The sequence below is a fragment of the Etheostoma cragini genome, chromosome 22 (assembly GCF_013103735.1).
Source record: "Etheostoma cragini isolate CJK2018 chromosome 22, CSU_Ecrag_1.0, whole genome shotgun sequence".
NCBI lineage: Eukaryota > Metazoa > Chordata > Actinopteri > Perciformes > Percidae > Etheostoma > Etheostoma cragini.
In genome coordinates, this window is record NC_048428.1 from 11,148,641 (window position 1) to 11,173,648 (window position 25,008).

General features: G+C 40.0%; 3 protein-coding genes across 7 annotated transcripts in view; 1 reads left to right on the forward strand and 2 right to left on the reverse strand.

Annotated features, from left to right (window-relative positions):
* Positions 1 to 427: 427 nt before the first annotated feature.
* shrprbck1r (sharpin and rbck1 related) lies at positions 428 to 11,626 on the reverse strand. Its single transcript, XM_034861995.1, has 14 exons — positions 10,928 to 11,626; positions 9,439 to 9,613; positions 8,299 to 8,367; positions 7,882 to 8,023; positions 7,658 to 7,748; positions 7,148 to 7,469; positions 6,737 to 6,828; positions 6,372 to 6,542; positions 4,695 to 4,855; positions 4,325 to 4,436; positions 3,200 to 3,379; positions 2,222 to 2,320; positions 1,951 to 2,094; positions 428 to 1,700 (listed from the first exon to the last, which is right to left on the reverse strand). Exons 1-14 carry the CDS (start codon positions 11,201 to 11,203, stop codon positions 1,620 to 1,622), a joined length of 2,115 nt encoding a protein of 704 aa, XP_034717886.1. The 5' UTR covers positions 11,204 to 11,626; the 3' UTR covers positions 428 to 1,619.
* Positions 11,627 to 16,459: 4,833 nt separating this feature from the next.
* prlh2 (prolactin releasing hormone 2) lies at positions 16,460 to 18,755 on the forward strand. Of its 2 annotated transcripts, XM_034862125.1 has the most exons (4): positions 16,460 to 16,600; positions 17,039 to 17,062; positions 17,168 to 17,416; positions 18,341 to 18,755. In XM_034862125.1, the coding sequence occupies exons 3-4, from the start codon at positions 17,254 to 17,256 to the stop codon at positions 18,577 to 18,579; spliced, it is 402 nt and encodes a 133-aa protein (XP_034718016.1). In that variant the 5' UTR covers positions 16,460 to 16,600; positions 17,039 to 17,062; positions 17,168 to 17,253; the 3' UTR covers positions 18,580 to 18,755. The 2 variants fall into 2 exon arrangements, with proteins under 2 accessions (XP_034718016.1, XP_034718015.1); XM_034862124.1 differs by lacking the exon at positions 17,039 to 17,062.
* A 48-nt stretch (positions 18,756 to 18,803) lies between these two features.
* Positions 18,804 to 25,008, reverse strand: part of myrip (myosin VIIA and Rab interacting protein) — a 107,230-nt gene continuing 101,025 nt past the window's right edge. For 2 of the 4 annotated variants that reach the window (XM_034862123.1, XM_034862121.1), the window contains 5 exons: positions 23,386 to 23,574; positions 23,114 to 23,275; positions 22,500 to 22,595; positions 22,092 to 22,152; positions 18,804 to 21,397 (listed from right to left, as the gene is read on the reverse strand). In XM_034862123.1, coding sequence (XP_034718014.1) covers positions 21,354 to 21,397; positions 22,092 to 22,152; positions 22,500 to 22,595; positions 23,114 to 23,275; positions 23,386 to 23,574 — 552 coding nt within the window. In that variant the 3' untranslated portion in view covers positions 18,804 to 21,353. Of the gene's footprint in view, positions 21,398 to 22,091; positions 22,153 to 22,499; positions 22,596 to 23,113; positions 23,276 to 23,385; positions 23,578 to 25,008 lie in introns of all 4 variants that reach the window. The other 2 variants (XM_034862122.1, XM_034862120.1) reach the window with 1 other exon arrangement.

The window sequence follows — 25,008 nt, forward strand, 5'->3', positions numbered from 1 at the left end:
CAATTCTTAAACTCACAGGTGGGTGTTTTGCCTGCTTGTACCAGAAGAAAAGTGTGTTAGACTAGTTAAGTCTGGGGAGTGTGGATGACCTTTTCTAGATCTGCGGATGAAAGGTATGGCCTGATTTTGGTTAAATGTGACAGTTGGACCTACCCACATTAGTCACCTGAACATCAAAAGATAGTTCAGAGTCAAAATGTACAGAACCACGTATGTAAAATAATCTAAAAGGTTGATGAAATCAGAAGAAGAAGCAGCAAAACCACTAAAGTCGTTTCTGTGCGTTGCTGCGACAGTCAATCTTGGCTGTTAAATGAATCCTTCTCTACACTGCCAGTAATCAAATTCTTATAGCTAAAACTTTTGTTGTTGTTGGCTTAACATATCCACGTAGTTGTATCCAGATAAAATAAAGAGCAAAGAAGTCTGTGAGTTTGAAGGGTATTTATTTAAGGCACAATCAGCAACACAGAGCTGATATTTTAACACAAGTGACAGTGAAGACCTAATAATAGCTTGTCAGTGCGAGACAGTAGTGTAGTCGAGGGCATTCTGGGTAACAGAGAGTGCAGTGTGTGAGCCTACATGCTCTTATCCTGATAAAGGTACAGGATATGTTGTTGATTTCCATTACTGTATTAGAATAACAAATTCATGCATAGATGAATTAAAAAAATATTTCCATGGTTACAAAGTTTTCACATATTAATAAAGCTGTTAAGTAGCCAATGCTGGCTAACATCACCATATGCACCGGGTCATATTTAAATAGGAATATGAGCTTATCGACAAAATATATTCACATGTGCCTTCTCAGAAAGTATTCAAGTATTACATATAACATCTGATTATTAATCTATTTCCTCTGCTATTTATTGATGATGTCATCATCATGTAACACACAGCTGGTCAGCAGTACCTCAGCTTGTCTAATACAGAAGCTTGTTAGAGATTAACAGAATGCAAACATTCTGGCTCCACTCAGTCAGTCTCAAACAACACGAGACTCCGATTAACACTCAGACACAATTCAGACCTCTTTGGTAACACAGGCGCACATGCAGTCAAACTTTCACACAGACACAAACAATATTACCATGTATAAACTCCTCTCCGCTCGTTTGATCTATCTCAATGCAGAAAAATTGCATATAAAAGAACACAAAAAAGCGTTATCATAAAACACCTTGCTACAGCGTTCAGTTTGATTTAATGCATCCTAGTATGTAACAACCAAAACACAAAACAACACACCTGAATTGCTAGATGTACAGTGCAATCATTGTAAAAGTTAATACTCTTTCCCTGCATACTTATCATTACAGTCTGATGTGATAACTTCATTTATACTGTTATAAGGCTGACTTCAAATCACATGGCCTGCATCTTAATGTTTTTGAGAGGCAGAGTTAAGTGATGGTTAGAAGTTGGCTGAGAGAAAATTGAGAATGTCTTTCCAGTTATAACAAGCAAGATGCATGGTATGCAACAATCCTGCAGTTTTGACTTAAACAAACTTTTTTATTCACCTTAATCCTCTTTTTTTTCTATTTTAGAAAATAGTTTGTTTCAGTTTGACTCTTCCATTCCCTTCTACAAACTGACCACTCTTTAGAATCTCAGTGGCAGTTTTGGCATTTGGGATGGCATTTTTGATTGTTGACATTGCAGCGACATCCTCCGCTGGTGTCTCCGGGACCCTTGGAAACGATCACAAACAGGAGTTATCAAACCTTTGACTTAACTTGCAATTAAAATCTTTTTTTAAACCCCCATGTCCTGGCTGTATTTTTGGCTTTTGAGAGACTAACAAGAGGTTTATTTATTATACTTTCATTCCATAGACCATCAAAAGACACAGTTTACACATCCTGAGGGTGCCGGAGATCAGTTAGCTACAGTGGGAAATAAATATGGCATTAAGAAAGGAAGGAAGGAAGGATTTCTTACCCTAGGTCCCCAGCGGGGTCCTCTGGTTACCCAGCAGATCTCAGTGTGACACACAGTGCAGCGTAGCCAATCACATCCATCCCTCTTCTGCACAATGATGCCACACTGGGGACAGTGCATTGCCTCCCCTGACTGCACCAGAGTCTGTTTATGAGACAGAAAATGAGTTTCAGCTTCTGTTTGATCTGTAAGCACGTGGGACACAAATGCCATCCATCTCTGGGTAACACATCTCTAGCACTCATATACACAAGTGTGCTACACAGCTTGCCTTGAGTAGATGTGTTGTCCTTCTAGCAGCAGAGTCATTTATAGCACGGGCTGCAAGGTCATCCTGGTATTGCTTACAGTTCATTCCCTCATGGATAGACTGAGGAGAGAGGAAAAATAGAAACAGGGACAGACAAAGATGTGATCTTTTTCATGTGCATTTAACCTCAGTGAAAGTCTCAGATTCATTAAGATAGAAACATTGCTGTCTTTGAACAGCAGTTAGCTTGAGGGGACGAGACCCATTAAAAACATGTGACCGCTCTCAAATGTGTGGTGTCACTTGCTTCTTTCAAAAGGATTTGTTTTTATCAATTGGCTCTAACATATTGTTGCACGCTATAATCTTTCACCCCATTTGTACCACGGTTGAGCATTTTGATATGTAAATTTAGTGCACATCTCATTTAGAGTGCTCGTATTATGCTCATTTTCAGGTTCATAATTGTTTTTAGAGGTTGTGCCAGAATAGGATTTTGTTGGTTTAATTTTCAAAATAACACCATGTTTTTGTTGAACTGCACATTGATGCAGCTCCTCTTTTCACCCTTTGTGTTGAGCCCGCCGTTTTAGCTACAGAGTGAGGCCTCTCACTTCTGTTCCATCTTTGTTGGGAGTCGCACATGCGCACTACAAGCCAGTCAGAAGCAGAGTATGAGGGCGTGTCACGATAGCAGCGAGGCGAGCATTATAATGTGTGTTACAAAGTGACACACGTTCGTCATGGAGGCAAAGGCTGGACTACAATAGAGCTGTTTGGAGCAGTTTGTAAACAGTGTTTTTTGTTGGAGATGGTACGTCCTTTTTCACTTTGTAAACCTATTACATGCACAGAAAATATATAAAACACAATAAAAGAGAGGGGAAAAGCCAAAAAGAATAATAGGAGCACTTTAAGTACACCAAGACAATTTCCTAAAATCTACGGGAGTAAATAACTAAATACTTCATTACTTGTGTGTACTTATATATTTCATACCTTGCAAATCAGACAGTTGTGCTTCCTGCAGACAGGGCAGTGGAAGACATTGACTGTGTCCTCGTACACACACCAGCCGGGACAGTCTGGGGTGGCACAGTGGTAGCTGCCCTCACATCGAGACTCTGCCACTGACAGGCCTCTTTGCAGCCAGCGCTCATACTCCTCTTCTGGCACCAACTGCAAAGGAGAAATGGGATGGGAAATGTGGAGGACAATTTAACCCTAATAATACTAAAAGGTCATTATCAGAGTGGCAAAGTTGCGCTTCAAACAGAGGCTTCTTTCAAATCATTGCCTACATTGAGCAGCTGGTTGGACCACAGTTTATTGTTAAAGGGTCCCATGACATGGTGCTCTTTGGATGTTTTTATATAGGCCTTAGTGATCCCCTAATGCCAATTCTGAAGTCTCTCGCCAAAATTCAGCCTTGGTGCAGAATTACAGCCACTAGAGCCAGTCCTACAATGAGCTTTCCTTAGTATATGCAAATTCTGAGTCTGTAGCTTTTGAGGTGGAGCGAGGGGGGGCTTGACCAACTGCCACTTTGCTTGTTTGAAAGCTATGATGTCTCTCGCTCTCATCGGTGGGCCAAATTCTCTGGAGGAGCAAAGCAGAGAAAGGAAAGGGTAACCTTGGGCCAATCTGGAATCTCGCCCCTTGTGAAGGGCGAGATTCCAGATGGGTTCATCTGAACTTTCATTTTCTAAAAGGCAGAGCAGAATACTCGGTTTACACCTATCCCCATTTCTAGCCAATGGGGGACCAAAGGCAGGCTGGGGGAACTCATATTAATGTTAAAAAAAAACCTCATAAAGTTAAATTTTCAGCCCATGAGACCTTTAACATTTAGCAGATGGGGAAGCTGGCCAACTGTTGCTTCATATTAGCTGAAGCAGCTGAAGCCTGTCCAGGCATGGGAAGAAAGGTCAAAGCCGGGGTTGAAAACAAGTAGCAGAGCAGTAGCTCCAGCTTCTGGTAGCTGGTATTGACAGTGATGAAAGGAGTTTTTACTGCTACATTAAAACATAATTTACAGTAAGATGGATTTACATATTGTGATGCTTGAGGATGCCGCCTCCTAATGCTCGTGTATAAGAGCTGTGCTTGTTGTGTGTAACTCACAGCTCTGATCTCCCTCTCCTGCAGGGAGCAGGTACAGGAATATGTGTCATCTCTGTAGGGACAGGCCACCTCTGGCTCCTCACTCAGCATGATGACTGAACGTAAGCACTCTCTGGACAGACATACACACAAACAAACATGCAAACTCAGACAGAAACAAAGATTCACTCACCTGCTTTTTTCTCAAAACCCTTTATATTCAGTTTTTATATATATATATATATATATATATATATATATATATATATAAAAATAATATTAAATTAATTATAAAATATATATATTTATCCCACCATATATATTTATCCCACCATTTATAAATACAGTATATATATATATATATATATATATCCCACCTCATGTATCTTACCTGCAGAAGCAGTGGAGACACTCCCTGAGCAGGACCCCCTCTTTAGGCTGCAGGTCCACATAACAGATCCTACAGTCCACAGGCTCTGGGTTAGGCAGTAGGTCCTGTCCATCCATCATCACTAGCCGGGCAAAATTCTCCATGCGCTCCTCTTCCCTTGCCTGGTGGTGTTGTTGGGAGGGTTAAACCTATAGTCCTTAAACTATTTCCCTTTAGATTTTATTACAGGGACACAACAAGTGTGGCAATGCATATAATTGAAGTATAGTGTTGGGTAGATTTACACAGTCACAGTACAGACATGCAAACACATATACACACACAAATGGTAAACATTTGATTTTAATCCGTTTCACAGAGTATATACAATTAACAGTGCAAAAGTAACAATCAGATTAATACATTCAATTTTGTGGCAATCTCTGCTATTTAGAAGTTCATTAAAAATCCATCTGATGCTAAAAATCAACAGTGACCGTGATTATACAGCTGGATTGTCAATATAGGGAAAAGTCTTTCATAACCTTTCTACCTAGAGTTCGACCAATCTATACTGCCAGAAGGGTTACCACAAAGCAAGATTAGTGGGTTATAGTCAGATATCTTTGGGCTTCACTCAGATTTTCCACTATTGCAAAACTGGCTCACTTAAACCCTGGTGTGTGGTCTGGATCACCATGGTAACTTATGCTGCATGGCTAACCTGCTCTGGTGCAGGTTAACTTCAGAGGATTAGATGAAAACCTGTACACAGTCTGACCCCTGACCAGTCAGCTCGCTGGAAATACTGAAAGGGACAAAGTAGTGAAGCCAAGTAACCCCAAGAGAGTCAGACTAAGTTGAGCATGCTTCACGTTACAGGCCCCAGGGACAAAAATATTGCATTCATTAGGTGTTTGTGATTTAAAAAAATCATCCTTCCCAGATTATTTTTAAAAGTCTCAAATGTCAATATTGACCTCTAAAGTCCAGTAACGGTCAGGTTCTATTTTTCACCAGAACAGAGTTCGCGTGCAGCTAAAATGTGAAATCAACTGTTTTCATACAGTTTCTCTACTGTACGATCTCATGAACATGGGACAATATAACCACATGCTTTGGATTTAAGCACCTAGATGTGTGGACACAGCTTTGTGCATGAGGACTTTTTAAGTGATCTAAAAGTGAAAGAAAGGATGCCGAAGGAAACATAAATAAACGTGGAGTGTATGTGTGCCTGTGTGTGTTTATTAGTCCTGGTCCAGGTTATACAGGAGTGAGTTGTTTTGAGCCTCAGCACTCCTCAGCACCTCTCTTCTCCCTTTCTCCTTCAAAAAAACAGAGACAGAAGAGAAGAGAGTCAACCTGAGAGGGCCTGCAAATTGGATTCAAATGTCAACTTGGTATCAATTTCATACTTTCCTCATACTAATTAGTATTGTGTCCAAATCGGAGCAATGTGCTGCCTTGCACTCTTAATAAATAAAATAAAATGATTTGACCAAGGCTTGTAGTGGAAGAATTGTTGTAAACCACAAATTATTATATCACAATAATTGTTGCCAAAATAAGGTTTTCCTCTGAGTTTTTATGGCTATAAGAAATTGTTGCTTCATATATACAGGTGTGTGATTGTACATGTAAGACTACGGGTGTATGGTATGCTCAGATGTAAAGGTGTGAGTGAGTGTTACATACCTGTTGGTACTTTTTGATAGCCTCCTTCTCCTGCTGGATCCGTCTGAGTTCCAGTGCATCAGGTCGGTATCCCCCCGGGATGACGTAGTTCTCAGGGCGGTTTGTACTGCAGATCTCACAGCCTGGCCGTGTTGGTTTGTTAATGTAAGTGCAAGAAGGGCACGACCAACCCTAAGGCACAGAGTAGTGCAGAGAGAGAGAGTATAGAGTATGTTTTAACAGGTGAGAAACAGCTCTACATTTGACTTCTGTCTCATCCAGTGAATTTTCTTATGACTTATTTTATCAAAACATTGACCATTTTGAACAAAGTGTGAATAAAGAAACACAACTCTACATAAACCACCATAACTGCCGTGTGTTACCTGGGTGGAGGCTGTGTTGGGGCTTAGTGCTTCATTGAGTTGAGGCATCTCTAGGTTGATGAGCTCTCTGATCTCACTGATGTTTCCTCTCTCTGAGACATGTGAAACATTTAAGGGAAAAAAAGTATCTATTAAGAAACCAGTGACAATAGGTGCACCCGTTATATTTATGAACGATTGTGCCCAATGGTATGTACTCTTTATATATCTGTTGTCATAAAAATAAAGCACAAACATTGGTCCATTTTACTTTTTCCATTACTGTCCACTGATATATTCTTGTGGCATTGTTTATGTTTTGTGTTGTACAGCTGCTCTAAGTAGGTCAGGACAGAAATAAGTTCTTCTTCTTCTTCTACTTACTACTAAAAGAGTTTATGACTCAGCATTATTGTTACTGCTCTCACTCACCAGTGTTGCTGCTGGTATGGAGTCTAGAAGGCAGGGTTGTGTAAGCCCTCCGGCCCAGAGATGAGGGGCCATTCGCAGAGGTAGCAGGGAGGGGAGGAGTGTGGAGAGACAGAGATGGAGGACTCAGGAGGAGGGCAGTTTCCTGGTCCTGCTGGAGGACTTGATGGGTCAAGCGAACATGACGGGCTGACAGGAGGTACAAGAAGGCTGTGTCACCGTCCTGACGAACCCCGTATGAGGCCAGAGAACGCTGGTCGGTGCACAGACACTGGCCAATCACCCAGCGCTGCACCCGCGGGTGAAAGCCATACTCAAGAAACATCTGAGGTGATACAAAACCAGGGGAGGAGAGTAGAAAAAGAAATAGTGAGATAGAAATTTGAACTTCTTAGATAAACTGATTCTTTAAGGAAAATGTCATTTTTAATTTTGGGACGACATAAACAAAATGGCCTGGAGAAAAGTTCCTTCAGGACACAAATGAAGAGGAGAAGCTTTCTTCAGACTAACCTGCTGTTTCAGTGCAGCGGTAGTCATTTGTGGGTAGACTTTCACAGTGACACAACAGGACGAAGAACAATCCTCAACTGCAACAGCCAAGCTGTTAGATAAAGACACAATCCATAAGCCACATCAATTGTGTTAATTGTGAAATAATCTACTTTCTATTACATCTTAAAATAACCATCAATTGTGTTTTTTGAAAATGATATTAATAATGATGATGCATCTACTTGATTTCACTGTCTTCATAGTCTCTTGCAGAGGGGCGAATCTTGAGCGTGGCATTTTGTCGGGCGAGCGAGGCAGCAAAGACAGACGCAGACTTCATGTCACCTGCTTCTATGGCTCGGGTCAGCTCTATGCAGGCTTCCTCTACAGATGCACACGCATGCGCACGCACACACACACATACATACATGCATGCACAGGCATGCACACACACACAAAAACACACACACATGAACATATGGGGCAAGTGTGTGCAGAGGATGTTGCCATGCCTCCAAACAGCCACTAGAGGGCTTAAATGATTAAATGAATGAATGAATAAAACGAGATAAAGAATCATTGAATTAGTTAAATCACTTCTAAAATGAAAAATATAAGATCATAATTTATATTGGAAGTAAGATGTTTGGTGAACACACCTGTCTGTTGCAAAGCCAAGGTGTTCTGACCATCCTGTGGGAGCTGTGGACCATCATCTTGAGGGGCTACTGCCAATGGGAAATGTTGGAAAACCAGAAAGAAGCATTTAGATAGACAAATGGATAGAAAACACAAGAAAGAAACCAACTGACCACTTTTTCTACTGAAGACCTTGCCTAGGTCTACTTGTTCTCTGTAACAGCAGACCGCTCGTCCACACAGAAAAAGAAACATTTGTCTCAACAGGGACACTTTTTAGTAGAACAGTCACTAACAGTGTAAATAGCAAGGTGAATATTTCCTTCTGATCTTGGATGCTTATTTATCATGCTTTCAGATGCATTTGAGTGAGTAAACAAGGGTATATTATGTAAGTAAGCACAGACTAATTCATTGAAATTCCCTTTGAAGTAGAGCCGGACAGATTTTTAAGGCCGACACTGATACAAATATTTGGTTATTTAAAAATCCGATATTCCGATATATCGGCCGATATACAGTATATTAAAAAAAAAATAAAAGGAAAGCGTGACAAAACAAACAGATTTTTGTAACATTAGTTATATTGTTTATGAGTTCTCACTAAAATATGATTATAATTTGCTTTGTCACAATAGTAATAATAAATAATAACAATAATTTGATTGTCACAACATAACAGAAGAACATCAAAAATATTTTAAAGTTCTGATAAATAAAAAATACAAACTTAAAATATGAAACTTAAAGTCCTTTGAACAAAAACACAATAACAAAAAAAGTAAAAAGGGAAATGCCTAATATCCGCCGATAATATCTGTCTGCCGATATATCAGTCGGAGTCTACTCTGAAGTCAAAATGTAATAATAATAAGTTTAGTTTCAGTGGTAAAGATTGACTGTAGAGATGTTAACTGTTAAGTGAAAAGCTCTTTTTTTTCAAATAAATAAATAAGCAGCTGGATTTGTCAGGCTCAATTTGCATTAACTTAGTTCATGGAAGCAAATTAATTCCACTTCATCACACACAACAGGGGTTTCCTACAACATTGTAAAAAGGTTCATGGGATCCTGTTACAAGGTATCAAGTATATACATTTTCCCACCTTGCTGTGGTTATCTTAAAGAACACTAAGTATTTAGCGAGAAGGGTGACAGACCTCTTTGTGCTTCCCTTAGTGAGGACATCACCACTGTAGCCCACTCCCGGGCCTCCTGCTCACAGCGGAAGTTGAAGCTGATGCGGTCATGTGGAGGCGTTGCCAAACTCAGTTCGTGGCACTTTGGTGACTTCACCTCATAGTTTACCAACCTCAAATCAAATTCAGCAATGGTCTGGAAAAAGAGGAAGAAAGCAGGGGATGAGGTAGGACAAATGAGGGAAAGCAAATTTGGTAATTATGTGCATAATGGCATGTGTGCACTTGGTATGGCAAAAAGTAATTTTCACATTATATTATAGTGTAAACTTAAATATATTATAGGGGAACTGTTAGGGTATATAAGTACAAAAATGCAATTTGTGATGAGTGTAGAGGAAATATTCAAAACACCTTTGAGTGTATTGTCATGCAATTCAGCTGCACTACAAACTACAGCCCCCAAACCATGCCATAGAGTTCTATCTAAAACTAACTCAACAAAAAAAAACAATTGTTAACTTTGTGACTGTAGGATCTATTGTAGAACTTGCTTACATCAGTTTTAGCTGGGTGTACCTATAGACTGGCAACTGAGTGTAACTCTAATAATAACTTGTCAAAATAATTCCTGAGAAAAATAAAAGGCTCTGTATGTAAGTTACAGAAGATACCAATATTCAAAGACCAGTTGATTTCAGACTTTGTGTATATGAACCTTTCTTTGCATCTTTTGGTAAGACCAACAGGGTTTAGCAGTGCATTCACATTCTCAGACTCCTCAAAGGGATGGGTGCATGCTAACACAGTGGGTTGAACTCTTCTTCTCTCTGCCAGTGATTTCTAACCCAAGACGTTAAAAGCTAAATCTGAGGGGTCTCTATGGATGATTAATAGGATAAGGAAAAAAGAACAGTTATGCTACAACATAGTGTAAAGTATCTTGTGTTTTATCTGGGTAATACTGGAAGGTGTACCTGTGGCAAATGCAGGTATGTAAAACCTGTAACACTGCTTTGTATTACTGGGGATCCAAGCAGTGCTGAATTACCACCTGGGCAACTGCTAGATGGCCCCTGACTCACAGGGACCAAAGGCTCCAGGTTCCCAGTAGTCTGGCAATGATTTTGAAGTTATTACATGCTACTTTGATAAATTGTACCATAACATTTTTTATCCCGTTTTGAGGCCCTGACTAGGAAAACGAACATCTTTATTGTTTCAGTTGTTATTATACTAACATGTTGCCTATTCCTAAATACACGTGCTGAAACAAATTACCACAATAATCTGGCCCTGCAAGCGAGTAGCCTAGTCTTTGGAAACCACTGGGAGTTAGGGGAAATTAAGTTTTAGTTCACCTTATTTACACACACAAGTATGGACTCATATCTGGCATAATTAGTCTTTTTCTGGACATATTTTTATTAAATTGGGGAATTTCCACTCAAACCACACACGTATCAACTACAAGGCCAACACTGCTGCCGCCTTGCTGCTGTGAACTCACCACACTCCGTCCAGTCCCGCAGCCGTCCTGGAGCGACAGCCGGAATTCCCCGGATTTCCCCGGGTCCATGCTGAGCTGCAGGCGGAGTGACTCATCACCTGCTCCGGGAAGACACAGCGGCCGAATACCAGAATGGCATACCGACACCCGAACCGACATAAGGACGGTTTGGCAGCCAAGTTGTGACTGCGAGGCCCCATAGTGACCGGGTAGGGCGGCGGACTGGTCCGGCGGGTAGCCAGGGGTGTGAGTCCAACCGCCTGAACTCAGCGACATTCTGCCAACAGACTCATGTAGAAAACAGACTCACGGAGTCCGGTGGTTTGTTTACTTCCTGTTGTTACTTGCCCTTGGTTTGAGTATCCTTTCACGAGATTTCTTGCATTGTATCTAGTCGCTGGGTATTTGAATAGCCACACCAACAGGAAGCAAGCACGTAGTCTGTCAACTGTTTCGGGCGACTTCCAAATACGTGCAACGTAAACCAGCTAGAGGTTTCACTTCTCTCTTCTTCCGCTTTGCTATATCGTCGTTTCAGGCAGAGTTAGCTAGTGTTTCTGTTTTTGCTGCGAAGCACTAACGGCATTCTCCTGGGTATCTGATACCTTTCTAACATCAAGGTTATTGACAATAGTTTGACACTGGTAACGCTGTGTATGTTGTTGATCAGTTTGTTTTTTCTTCGTATGCGCATGCGTTGCTTGTAGGCTGACGTATCTGAAACCGTAGTGAGTGGTATTTTTTCTCCTCCTTTTTGAGATGTTACGACAGCTGGATTCCTTAATGGAGTATTACTGCCATCAACCGGAGGTAGTTAACTCCTACAGTCTTCGGTTTGTCAGCTATTTCTCGTTGGCAAGCTGACAAAGTACCGTCTGCAATACCCACTTTTTTTAGAATTGAATGTCTTCCCCTTATCTCCTGGTCTCAGTGTTGTTACCACGCTTTATTGATTGTCTTCTATAGCCTACATGTCTTTCCCCTCTGACTTATGTCTTTGTTTTATTTTTTTAACAGCTTGTTCGGCTAGATTGTCTACTCTGTCTTTGCCTAGAATGCCCATTTGACCCAAGCGAATGTGACTTCAGTGTCTTTTATTGCTCTTGAATATTCATCATTTCGAATAGTCCTGGCCATTACTGGATTTAAGACTGAACTAGAACTGTGTTCAATCCATTCTAAAGTCGTCATGAGCTAGGCTACATTCAAGAATGCCATATTGGCTTCCCAGTCCAACCCTACAAGGCATCTCACTGCAAATCTTTTTTTTTCATAAGCTACTTATCCACAATATTGCATTTTGAAGGTGTTTCCTCCAAAATAATGTCCCCCTCTTTTCCACACAGGCCCATCATCAGCAAATAACAATCTTCCCATTTATTTATACATTTTCACGATGATACATTTCATTTTACATATGATGGATGACGTAGTTTATGTAAAAATTTTGATTTTAGACAAGAATGCCATGTGTTTGCAGTGCAGTTAAAGCTATTTGGTATTATTCTTTTGTGCGTGTGTGTGTTTGTGTGTGTGTGAGTGTACATATTTTGCCACAAAGGGGCAGCAAATCATCCCATATAAAACGTTATATCTCCTCCCTTCTCTTTTTCCTGATAAAAATGAAAATATCAAATACGTCCCGTAAATAATGAATGCTGCTTGTTATGTGACAGTAATTTTAATTCAGTAGTAATATATTTAAGGTGTATAACTAACAATTTGAGACTCAAGACTTTAACTTTAACTTCTATAACTCTAAAAACAAAACAGCTTGGCTGTGTTCAGTTCTTTAATTAAGATAGCATGCCTGATAAGGTTATTTACCACTAGAAATAACCGTAAAAATAAACATGTCCTTCTTTACAACAGCAGTTTAATGCACTATATTTACAGGACCTATGTGCAAGGTAAAATATTACTTTCATTTTGGATTACAAGGTCTCACACATTGTTTCATTTTTCACAAAGTTATCTGTGACACAAACCTACAATAGGGTATTTCTATCATCATTATCAATCTTTGACATAGTGCAGGGCTTTTCACGGTAACACATTACAATGAAGTGCACAAAAAAAGGGTACTTACTGTTTTTGAAAGGGTAACAAATGATTAGCTACCCTTTTTCAGAAGGGCAGTTACTCTTTTTTAGAAGGGTAGTCACCCCTTTTCATTGAGGGAAGGGTAGTAACTACCCTTCTAAAAAAGGGTAACTACCTGACTAGAATCCTAGACAAACAGAAACTGAGCACTGGCTTCCCATACGAAGTCTTTTTCAGAAAGAGGGTCAACCAAACATGGTCTATGAATGTCCCGGCCCACACGCTCTGTGGGTCACGAATTACGAGGCGATTAACAAAATATACTGTAGCACGTAAGGGGAATGATTTAGAGCACAAAGCTTGGCCGATTCAGGTTGTTAATCATTCTGCAAGCAGGGTTTTCTCAATCAATACTGCATAAACAGTGTACATTTTAAACTGTTCCTCAGAACCACAAGTTCCAACAATATCATGGAAATATCCTTTTTATGCATTATAGTTTTTATGAATTAATTCTATAAATAAAATATCTTTTCTCAGTCGCTCATATGAATACATATAGGTCAGAATCCGTCGGAAATGTTATGCACAAAATGCAATGAAGCGTGAAAGTGACAGACACCTCATGCTCTGACCTGACCGGTGGACATTTCCCTACATTCACAAAAACAGACAACACAGGTGAAGCCGTTCAATCAGGTGCTTATAAGACCGGGATGTCATAGTGTTACATGTCAGATGCGACATCACAATACAAAAGAACAATTCTCGGATGGGGAATATGTGGAAAAAGGCTGTATGGATACAAATAGGTTTAAATCTATAATAAAGTCTATTATATCTATTCTTAAACAAGACGTTTAAGAATTTTTTTCCAATCACTTTATTGTTTTTTCCACGTTAGGGACATTTGCATAAACAACGTGTTGTAGTGCAGATAATGTACAAGTTAATTAACCCATATACTGGACCTTCCACACACTTGTCTTCAGGTCCCTATAGCCCACCCACAAAAAAGAAAACAAAAACCAAGAACTTATACTCACACACACACACACACACACACACACATACACCAGGACAGAATAAACAAACCCCAAACCAAATATACATACAAGAAGGGAAGGAGGGGTTTAGCCCAGGTCTCAGTTAAGACTGGTCCCTTTCTTCATTGATATCTAATGTGTTGACGTGGGCTAAAAATGGATTCCAGATTTTGCAGGAAGTCTTAAGAGAGCCTCTCAAACAACAACAAGATGACATTTTAACCACAAAGCAAGTACGACCAAACCTTTCACACCTGCCTGTGACTGGGCATCATAATGAGGCAACAAACCATTTGCTGTGTTTTCAAATAAAGGCTCCCTATCATAAATTTAAATTAGCTTCATTAGTTGAGGATTCTTCCATGTTGTGGTGTTATTACATATCCGCAGGTAGTTTTCTTCTCATTATTGCAGCCATATACTCTCCCAAAGACAGGGCTTGCGTTTGTATCCTACACCATCTGATCACGGTCCATGACAAAGTAATGGCCGCCCTAATGCGTGGAGGAGAACCAAAGTGCTGCCCGAAGGTGTACGTGCACATACTCACATGGCAACACACATACACCCTTTTACATCACATGCTACGCAGGACATTCATATCATCCCAATTTTCTTTAATACAGTTTTAGATGATTATATTGTACATGGGAAATGTTTCTTCCAATGGGATCTGAACGATTCTACCAGTCAAATACCATGTAAGGAAAATGACATCAGAAAGGGATGTCAGAAGTGTCATATTTTATGATCTAACCTGTTAATTCTTCAACATGTAAAGTACAAATGTTCACATTTATACACTATGCACATTGTTACTATTCTGATCAAAAGACCTTAAGCTGAAGCTATGTATGATCATTATAGATTCATCTGTTGATTATTTTCTTGATTTATCAATTTGTCGACAAAACGTCAGAAAACGGAAAGAAAATCTGTGATGTCTTCAGACACTCCAAAACTCATACTCAATTTACTATCATAAGAAAATGAAAAACATGACATTTTCACATTTGAGCAGTTGGAACCAGAGAATTTGTCAGTTTTGCATAAAAAAGGGTTTAAATGACTATTGCTTTTCTGTTGATTGACCAATTGATTTATTTACAACTTTAGTTCTACATCTCGTTTAGAATCCATTGACTAGGCTTTGCAAATAAGCATGTATTCTTTCAATCAGTTACAAATGAAAAGGTCTTCAACCTAATCTTAATGAAATTGTTGAAATATGAAAGCACACATGAGCCTAGAGATGAATAAGATGAGAGTATATCCCGATGTTCTTCATCACCGTTTGCTCAGTGCTGTTAAGTTGGTAAATGTATCGGACACAGGACTTTTCTTCCTTTAGCAAACATTGTGATTGGGTGTAGTTCCAGTTTCTGTTTCAAACTGAAAACGCTTCAATAAAATAAAGCTCATTTGTGTGTAAGCAAACACACATTCTGTGGGTCCATTAAATCAGTCCTGCATTCACTGTCAGTGGAGCAACTCCAGACTTTATAATTGATGACATGACAAATTTGAGACTGACTTCTCTGGTTGCTGACTTTGAGAGAGAGTAGCTCATGTTCACATTTTGACTGAACTTTCTTCGGCCATAGAAATCACAAATTGGAATTCTTAGTTTAGGTAGTGTTGCCCTTGACACTATTTTTGGACCATCTTAGACTATAGAATGACATATAAGACTTTTGAAGATGGGTGTAAATCCCCTTGAAGATTACATTTTGAGCAGCATTGCCACCACACTGTGCCCTTTACAGACATCGTTTAAGGCCCTGATGCGACGTTATGCCTGAGAACATTTTACCCCTGTCACTTGTCAGTCATTACTGTCACCTCTCAGCAGAAACTGCTGGCATGTGTGTGGCACAAATTCACACACACCTACAGTATAGTTAAAGCTCCCACTCCTTCCCAAATCAGTTTGATTGTACTATTATTACTGTATTCAAACTTAAGCTCTAATCTGGTATTTTACTATCCAACTTGTTTTTTTATATCTTAACAGAGTGACAAAGGCTGCGGGCTACTTAAATGTATAATCCTGGAGCGGATTATTATTAAAAAACTTCCAAAAGTTTAGTTTCTGGCAACAAGATTGTCAACTCAACAAAAGCTGATTGTGTCCTGCCTTGTCCCCTGTAAACAAGCTGATCGATGAAAGGCTCATCAAAAAACGCCCACCACAGATCCCAGTCAGTCTGACAGACCTATGTGAGTCGGTGGGTCTCCCCATGTTCACTAATTTAAAGTTGTTTCTGTGTCATTGACTTCCTGATGGACTGCTATGCTGCGTGACAGACATCAGGAAAACTCCAAAACCAAAGCAAAAGGAGGGGGTTTAAAGAGTGGGAAGGAGGGAGGGGGGGGTGTGTGTGTGTGTGTGTGTGTGTGTGTGGTGGGGGGCTCAGGGGGTGATGCATCCTGTTGTCTAGGATCACTGTGTGTGACTGACGTTTTTGATTCATCATCCAACAACCACATGAGCAGCATGGATATATAAGCTGGAGCACACCTGTTCCACAGTAACGACTTCAGACCTCCGCCAACTGACCTCCGCCTGTCACCAAAGTCCAGGGTAAGGAGCTGCTGTTTGGGGTTCAGATTATATATATATGTTCTTTTTTTTTTTTTTTTTTTTTTACAGATTCACTGTATTAAATGCAAGAGAAGAAGAACACCACAGGTTATGTGTTTAACCAATTATTTTAAGAGGGTTCCTCCTGGTGAATTTGTGTTAACTATTTTAACACTTTACTTTAACAATTGGGCTACATAACTAACATTGTGAATACTTTTCTAATACTGATAGACTTCAGCTTGTAATGGTCACCATTGTGTTTTTTTTAAAGCCTAGTACATTCTGTATATATATATATCTATATATACATCATAATATCACATATGAGCTTTTTGGTGCTTACTGTATAGTAATGAAATGTAAATGACTTAATCTAATTGCATGGCCTTTAGTAATCTCTTATAAATAATGTCGTACCATGTTCCTATCTGGAAGTACAGTTGTTCTATAACATTAAAGGTAATTTGTATCATCTTAACTAACTTTAAGATATAATTTATGTGTAATTGTGTGTAAGTTGCAGCATTCTTTGGGCTCTTTTTTCACTAGTATTTCTGTTTTCAGCGTCCTTCCTTGAGACGGTGGTTGAAAGGCTACTTTACTGACCAGCGTCCCTCCGACATCTCTCGTGCCTTGAGCGAGTCCCCAGCATGCTGCCCGGGAGAGCGGCTGATGTCCGGCACCGCGTCCTGACGAGCCGCTGTCTGCCTGCAGCTCTGGCTCTCCTCCTCCTCCTCTCTCCCAGCTCCAGCAGCGCTCACAGCACCACGGTGAAGCACGACTTCCACATTGTTCACAATGTCGACAACAGAAGTAAGACTTGGTTTTGTTCTTCAACCTGCAGAGAGTGTGGAAGTAGTTTAGGGAGATTTAGGAGGCTAAAAAGTAAGAGGACAGCCAGACAGAACAACGGTGAAACATGTTTTAGCATACTGAATGTTTATGGGCTGTTCTTGGCTCCTGGTGGTGAGTTCATTGACCTTCTTCTACTTTCGGTTCCAATAGGGATTTATTGTAAGATACCTGGACACTATCCTGTTTACTATGAGATGTTTTACTTCTAGAAATTAAGTATTTTTGAAAAACCTCTCTCAGTCCCATTTACCACATTTAAGTATTAGCTGCTGGTTTTAAAAGAGAGATGCCACTTATTTGTCGTAGGCTAGTTCATCATTTAATCCAAGTGTTTTATTTTGTGATACAATACAAAAGCAGCGTGGTTATTGCTGTATTCATTTGTATAATATACTTTATACAAAAGTAAAACAGCCTAGATTTAAATTCGATTTGCTTAAGACCGCAGTTGAAGAAATGTTTTATTATACTATTTTCTGTAAACTTCTGTACCGTATCACATGCTTATTTAACAATGACTTGAAATTCATTTATTCATATAGTTCCTGAACGCATCAAATCAGCTTAGAAAATCAGTTATGTCGACAAGAGCATGAACACAAAAAAATAAACTATTGACTAAAAATCTTTTAGGGCTTTAACAAAATTACATTTCCGTTTTGTTTATTTAGGACTAAAAATGAACTCATTGAAGTAGAAGCATGATAAAGTCACAGTTTTCTGGGAGTAATGTTTTCAACATCATCATCACAGTATTTCGGTTATGGTTGTTTCCAGCACCGACAACGTTTTCCCCAAAGTGAGTCCCGTTCTCAAACGAGCTGTTGATATTGCACACATAATGACGCCCGTCTGCCATTGATGTACTTGTGTGGTGTCCAGGTCCTGAGATAGACCCCTTCTGGTACGTGGGGCGCGGGGTGAGACCCATCGGGCGCTTCGGGAAGAGGGACAGCAGCGTGGAGGCTCTGGGCAGCGGAGGGATGCAGCCTGTCCTCAGGACGTTAGGGCTCCTGCTCAGCAGCCTCAGAAACAAGGAGAACCTTGGGAAAATGCTGGATGGGGAAGACAGGGATTGGTACCGTGACAGCGAGTCCTCCTCCATTCATCTACAAACTTAGTGTCTTGTTTTTTTTTGTTTTTTTTTTATCTTGATTGAGGTTATGTACTGTTTTGCTCTAGTTCTTAACTGTATTTCTCTGTTGTGTCTGCTATGAGGCCTTGGTTGACAGGATCCCTGATATCTGTACAGAGAAATGCGTTCTATATTGATTAATAAACCAGAATGTTGAGATTATATTTTCTTTGTCAAGAAACATGTTCGATCAAAAGAGAAAGCTTTTAGGTTTGCAAATTTTATTCATATCATAATACATTTTTTGTCTCAGAGTACTGTGGCACATAGAGAATCTGTATTTTTTGCTTGTTAATATTTTCCCCAACATGTCCTATGGATCGCAACGAACGATTGCACATAAAAGTGAATGGCCCTCCTGTGGAGCTGTGCACAGTGAACCTCATCATAGTTATTCACACTGGATTTGAACAGGGACAAAAGTGAGATCTGCTTTTAGCTCTGTGTGAATCTCGTCATTTCTGAGCATCTGGGACACAGTTTCAGTAAATTAGACGTCCTGTGTGAATCCAGCCGACAAGTCATGACAATAACACACTGTCTCTTGCACACAACACTGAACGATTGGTCAACTATGATTGGGCAATACACATATTCTACATCATATCCATCTTTTCACACATATACACATATTAATAAATTCTGTGATGAGATATTTTTTTACATTAGAAAAATACAGGACACTAATGATTGGACCCTTGTGGCTGTGCTTTTTATGGGGAATTTTACATCAATTTTGATAAAACCAGAAACATGCTTTTATACATTGACACCTTGTGAGAACAAGATTCACAAAAGTACAGGATCAATGTGCAAAACCCGAGATATGAAAGGCTGGGATGAAAAGGTCACTAATAGAAGGGGCTGAGCATTCATACTGATGATCATCACACCTTTTAGCTCAAGCAGTCCCTCAGGTAATTCAACTCTGCTCTTGGGCTGCATGGCCAGAGCAAACCCTTTGACAACCGTATGCATGGCTAACTGAGAATCTGACTAATGTACGTGGTCAGAGTGAAGAAAAGTAACCCAAAATGAAAGGCAGTATTCTCAAATCTAGCGTTAAAGGAGTACAAATACAGTATGAATCCTACTAGCCGCTCCAAAAAATGCCTCGTCACCCGTGTTTTTGTTACATTTACCATTGTCTTTACTGGCAGAATTTCCAATGGTAAACGCAGGCATACACTGAAAGCACTTTGAATCATCACACATAAGAGGGTCTGATAGGACTGACTGAGGAGGGCTCCTTTGAGGAGAGAATAAAGCCTTAAATTTGCAATAGTACTTATTTCGGTGGTATTGCATAAAAATGTTCAGTAAGTACAAAAATAAATTGCTTGTAACAAAATCATGGTTTCATGGCATTTGTCACATAGCCCGTCAGACTTTATTATGTAAAAATCTTTATAGGATTTTCTGAACGCAACAAGTTCGGACATAACCCTGCAAAGTGGAAACATGAAAATACCTTTTTTGTTCAAATAAAAGGCCACAACGTTTAGAAGTAAAGTAAATGAAGAAAAATGACAGGAAGAGAATGACTGTGGGTTGAAGAATACTGCAAGAGGGAAGGCTGTCAGACGGAATCTGAATGTCAAACCTACTGAGCCAAACGGTCGAGCTGACATTCAGACATTATTCAAACCTTATTTTGACTTATTTCAATTTATAAGCCCACAGCTTCCACATTAAGGCTGTTATGGAAAAAGCTAGCCTAGCTCCGTATGAAGGTAACAATACTTGCCTATTTGTACAGTTTAAAACAAAAACAAAAATAGTGTATATCAGTAAGATTGAGAAGTGCTGCTTGGCTTATATTTTTACCTTTTTAAAAAGGAGTAGAAGGAGTAGGAGAAGAAGTATCTTTTTCCCAGTTTACAGTCTTTATGATAAACTAAGCCAACAGGCAACATACAAACATCTATCTTCTCCTGTAACTCCAGAATTTTCCCAAACTATACCTTTAATTTTTTTTAAACTATGTGTAGTAAGAATGACAGACTTCCCACATGTGCTTTGTGTTCCATTATCGCCTTTTAGCTATTTTATTTTATTTTTTCGGCCCTGATGATTTGCGTATTTAAACACTGATTTTCTGGTAAGTACATTAATTCTTAAAATGGTTAAATGTCGAAAGGTGTTACAATCATTCCCCAAATGAGGACTCCCATCTGATAGCTGTGTGTGTGTGTGTGTGTGTGTGTGTGTGTTTGTGTGCGCGCGCGAGAAAGGGAAGCTCTCAAGGGGCTTATCATGAGATAAGAAGATGCAGTATAAAACACGGCTCAGCCTCTTTTTGGGACACTGAATCACAGAAAGGTTTACATGATTTTTTTCACATCATTGTACAGTAAATCACAAAACTCTTGCAAACAGATAGAAAAAGGAAATGAGAGTTATTTTTGTCTGTACAGATATTCTATTTCAGTTGGGTCATGAGAAGTGTTTGCAGATTTTTAAGGCAGAGACACCGACTGTCGAGTCCTCCTTGCTTGATGTTGTGTGCGTGGAGAGGATAAAAGGAAGGAAATGGAGGATAAAGTGGAAAGAGGCAGTCATCTTTTCTGTGAGGCATTTGACTGACAGGGTACCGTGCCTGGCTGAGGGCTGAGTGCTTGGTAGGTCACACAGGGCAGGTGTTGGCCTCTGCTCGGCCTGCAGCTGGAGGGTCACTGGGTCAAGGCACTGGATGAGACGGGCCCCCGTCCCTGGGGCTCTGAAGTGGCCCTGAGGGACTTGTTATCCTGCTGACTGTCACTATGGCCGGAACACTTTCACCTGTAGCTCTGGCTCCAACTTTTCTGAAATGGAAAAAACAAAAACAAAAAACATCATTAAGCAAAGTAGCATGTAAAAAATAAATATATTAATTACATCTATAAGTCAGGAAAGTCTTGCAAGCTATACATTTAAGGCATACTGTACGATGGACTGATAATAAGGACACGTTGAGCTGGAGTCAATGATATGATTACAAGTCTTGGTCACTGATTTTTGTCCATTGTCCTGCACACTGTCTGTCTTTGGAGCTGTGCTGAAAAGCTACCCTGAATCAGAGCTATTGTGTGGATGCTGCTGAAGAAAAAAAAGACAGCCCCAACAGAAAAGGTCCATTCACTGACATCAAAAGGAAGTGGCGTCTTCTCCTTTGGTTGATAAAACAGCCTTATCCTGTACCGTGCGTGTATCCATTTGGCTGCTTTACATCTAATGGAGCTTTTCAGTTACTTAGCAGATGTATTCACTTTTACATCCATTTAGCTGCCAATCTGTTCTTTCAGGACAAAGCACAAAATGTGTGATGTGAAAGGTCCACTCGTCTCTGTCTCTCTCCCCCTCTGACGAAAGTCATTTTGCTCCAAAGCTGAGCCTTAATCATTCTACATACAGAGGACTTGCTAAGATATACACATATATAAATATACATATGTACCTACTGTACACACAAAGTAAAAGTACAAATAATTTTCTTTTAAATAAAAACCAGTTAGGTACCTCTAAGTGGAGGGGCTGGAAGCTTCCTCCTTTGATGGCGTGATGAGTCCAGGGTTTGAGGCTGTAATCAGAGTATTTGTATTATACACTTCATACACATTCATAATTAGCAAATCATGCTTGCTCAGAGCTGCCAAAATCTTCTAATTATCTCACTTTAAGTTTAAGGTTTATTTTGGTTACTTTATTAGTAGTAGGTTAGAGTAGTGTATACATTCAGAAAACCTCAGTTGGACAGGTATACCTGTGATAGATATCACAGCTTCTATTAGCGTTTAGCATTAGGCGTTTGGTCCAGCAAATGTTACTTAACATACCGGTACTTTGTGATTAAATGGTACTCAACCAGATAAAGGTTGAACAGATGGCTGTGTGGGAGAATTGTTCGGTAAAGGGGGAGTGAGTTACCTTAGCCTTTGGTTTGATCTTGGAGAAGTGATTGCAGACAGTCACATTCAACCCAGCGGTTTTCAGCGCTGATATCCTGGCCTCAATGTTTGAAATCTTAAAATGATACACAGACTTTGTTTAAAAGCACAATCAAATACAACAACAAAGAAACCCAACAACAACGGTATCATTGAGCTGGGTTGGGTTAAAAGTCTGTTTGGTACAAACAGAACTGAAGAACAGGACAGCTGCTGAGAAGAACTGCTCAAATGGGGGTGTAAATACCCAGGGTTTTACTGCATAGAGCAATTTTTGGCGCCTTCAAAAAGGTTTTAGCCAGCCCCAAAGCTAATCTCTGTTGTTCTAGATTCAGGCTCTCTCATGGGATTTATTTAAATATTAATATTTTTGGTTTAACTAGTTTTGATAATTGGGGTTTTATTTACTCAAGCGTAATATTCATTTTCATTTATCAAATTGTCAAAAATAACAAGCAAATTCATAGATTTCTGTCAAATAAGGTAACACAGACTCACTGCCTCTACTGTACGTGGACCTATCAAGACTACTTATTTCAAAGGGGGTACATTGTCATTGTTTAAAAAAAGGTTTGAGAACTACTGCTCCAGTACCTGTAGCTCAGACTGCTGAACCTGAGCAGCTGCGGTGGCCACCTGGTCCTCCAGGAAGGCCAGCTCCATGTCTGTGGTGCCACTCTCAATACTGCGGGCACACTGCTCCAGATCCCCCAGCGCCCCCTCCAGCCCATACACAGCACCAGCAGCCAGGTACACCTGTCCAGAGAACAACAAACATTTAGTTCCCGATAACAATTGAAACTCAATATTTTCTTATTGGGTGGAAATACACTGAGTGGTAAAACTAAGATGCCCTTTAAGCTTACATTCTCCTCCATCTTGGTCAGCCTCTGGTCCAGCCTGCGGGTCTCCGAGCTGTTGGAAATGGGAGAAGCACTCATGGACTCAGATGGGATGTGGCTCTCACCCCCTGCCTCACCGATCAGGTCCTCTGTAGCGTTCAAAACCTTCAGCACCTCGGTGGTGATGCTGCAGAGAGAGGCCGCCGAGTACTTCTGCTTCACACACACACACACACACACACAATCTAGGTGGGTAATAGTAACAGCAATAGCCATAAATATTAGGTGCAGTGATGAACTGAGACTGGGATGTAGAGAAAATTGGGTTCTTTATCAGCACCTCTTCTCAAGCTGCACGGTTCTGTACAAGGCCATTGTGCAGGTGATATACAGAAACATATTCTTCATTTCTATGTTACCTAATCGGTCGTTTTGTTAAATACATGCGTGCCATCAGAAGATGCAGAACAAAGAACTGGAGGTGAGAAATGCATGAGAAATGAGGACGAAGGAAGAGGAAACAAAACAAAGAAGGTTTCTAAGACAAAGCTGGAGAAGTGGAGGTTTTCTTTTGGGCTTTGATCAGTTAAAAGTCTGACTAATTTTGCAGGGAACAGAATCTCTCAAACAGTGGGCTGAAGGATAGCAATTATGGAGTTTGGGTGTGCAGCTGAGGAATCAGGAATTCAATCAGATCATGTTTCAAATTTAAGTGTATATCCACGATTGTATGTCCATTTTAAGCAAGACCCAAACAATTTAAATGCTGCCAAAAATTAACTGGTTTTGACCTTTCAGGTGAAAAATTGGCATCCAACTTTCCAAAATAAACAGACCCAAAAAGTTAAATGTCACAGGCTCGTTAATTTTGGAATGGATGTACAAATCAGTTAGTGGACATCTCCCACAACCATGTCCAAATGCCTTAGACAGATAAATGAAAAGAAATGTACAGTCATTGTGTTTGCTGCCAGTTAGTGTTAACTAGAACAGCTTGTTCCATCCAAATCCAAGCTTGTTTCCAAATTAATCTTGTTTTTCAATAGATGAAAACACTAAGTAAGAAAAGGAAAGGGCAGTGAGGAGGGGCCCATGTAATTCAATAATGAATGAATCACTGGCCAAAGCTTTGATCAGTAGGAGCAAAAGAGTATTAATCCTTCTCTGAGCCAGACCGACACTGTGAAAACGAAGAATTCTCGGCGGTGACAGGAGAGGCAGCCTCAAGAACGAAAAAAGAAATAAACACCATTCAGAATACTTGAGAAGCAAAGACGCACGGTCTGAGATATTGATTTGGGTTGGTCGATGGAGAAATGGATGTTAAGAGTTTGATGTTCTCATCCTCTCCACAGAACCAGGCCATCACCATGCAGATCAAACAGTCTGGCACACAAACACGTCACAGACTGGGGCACAGACTTAAAGACAGCCAAACTGCTTTGTCTCCCGGTGGTTCTTTCACAAGTTGGATGTTTTGTCCTTAAACATTGATCATTCAGTGCCGTGTGCAATACTTCACTACTTAACTTTACAACTACTGCAAAATGCAGCTACACAGGCAGAACTTTCATTTTTGTTTTTATATACTCTTTATTAAAGCCATTTGGAGGTAATTTAGTGTCCAATTTGTGTCTTTGGTGTATG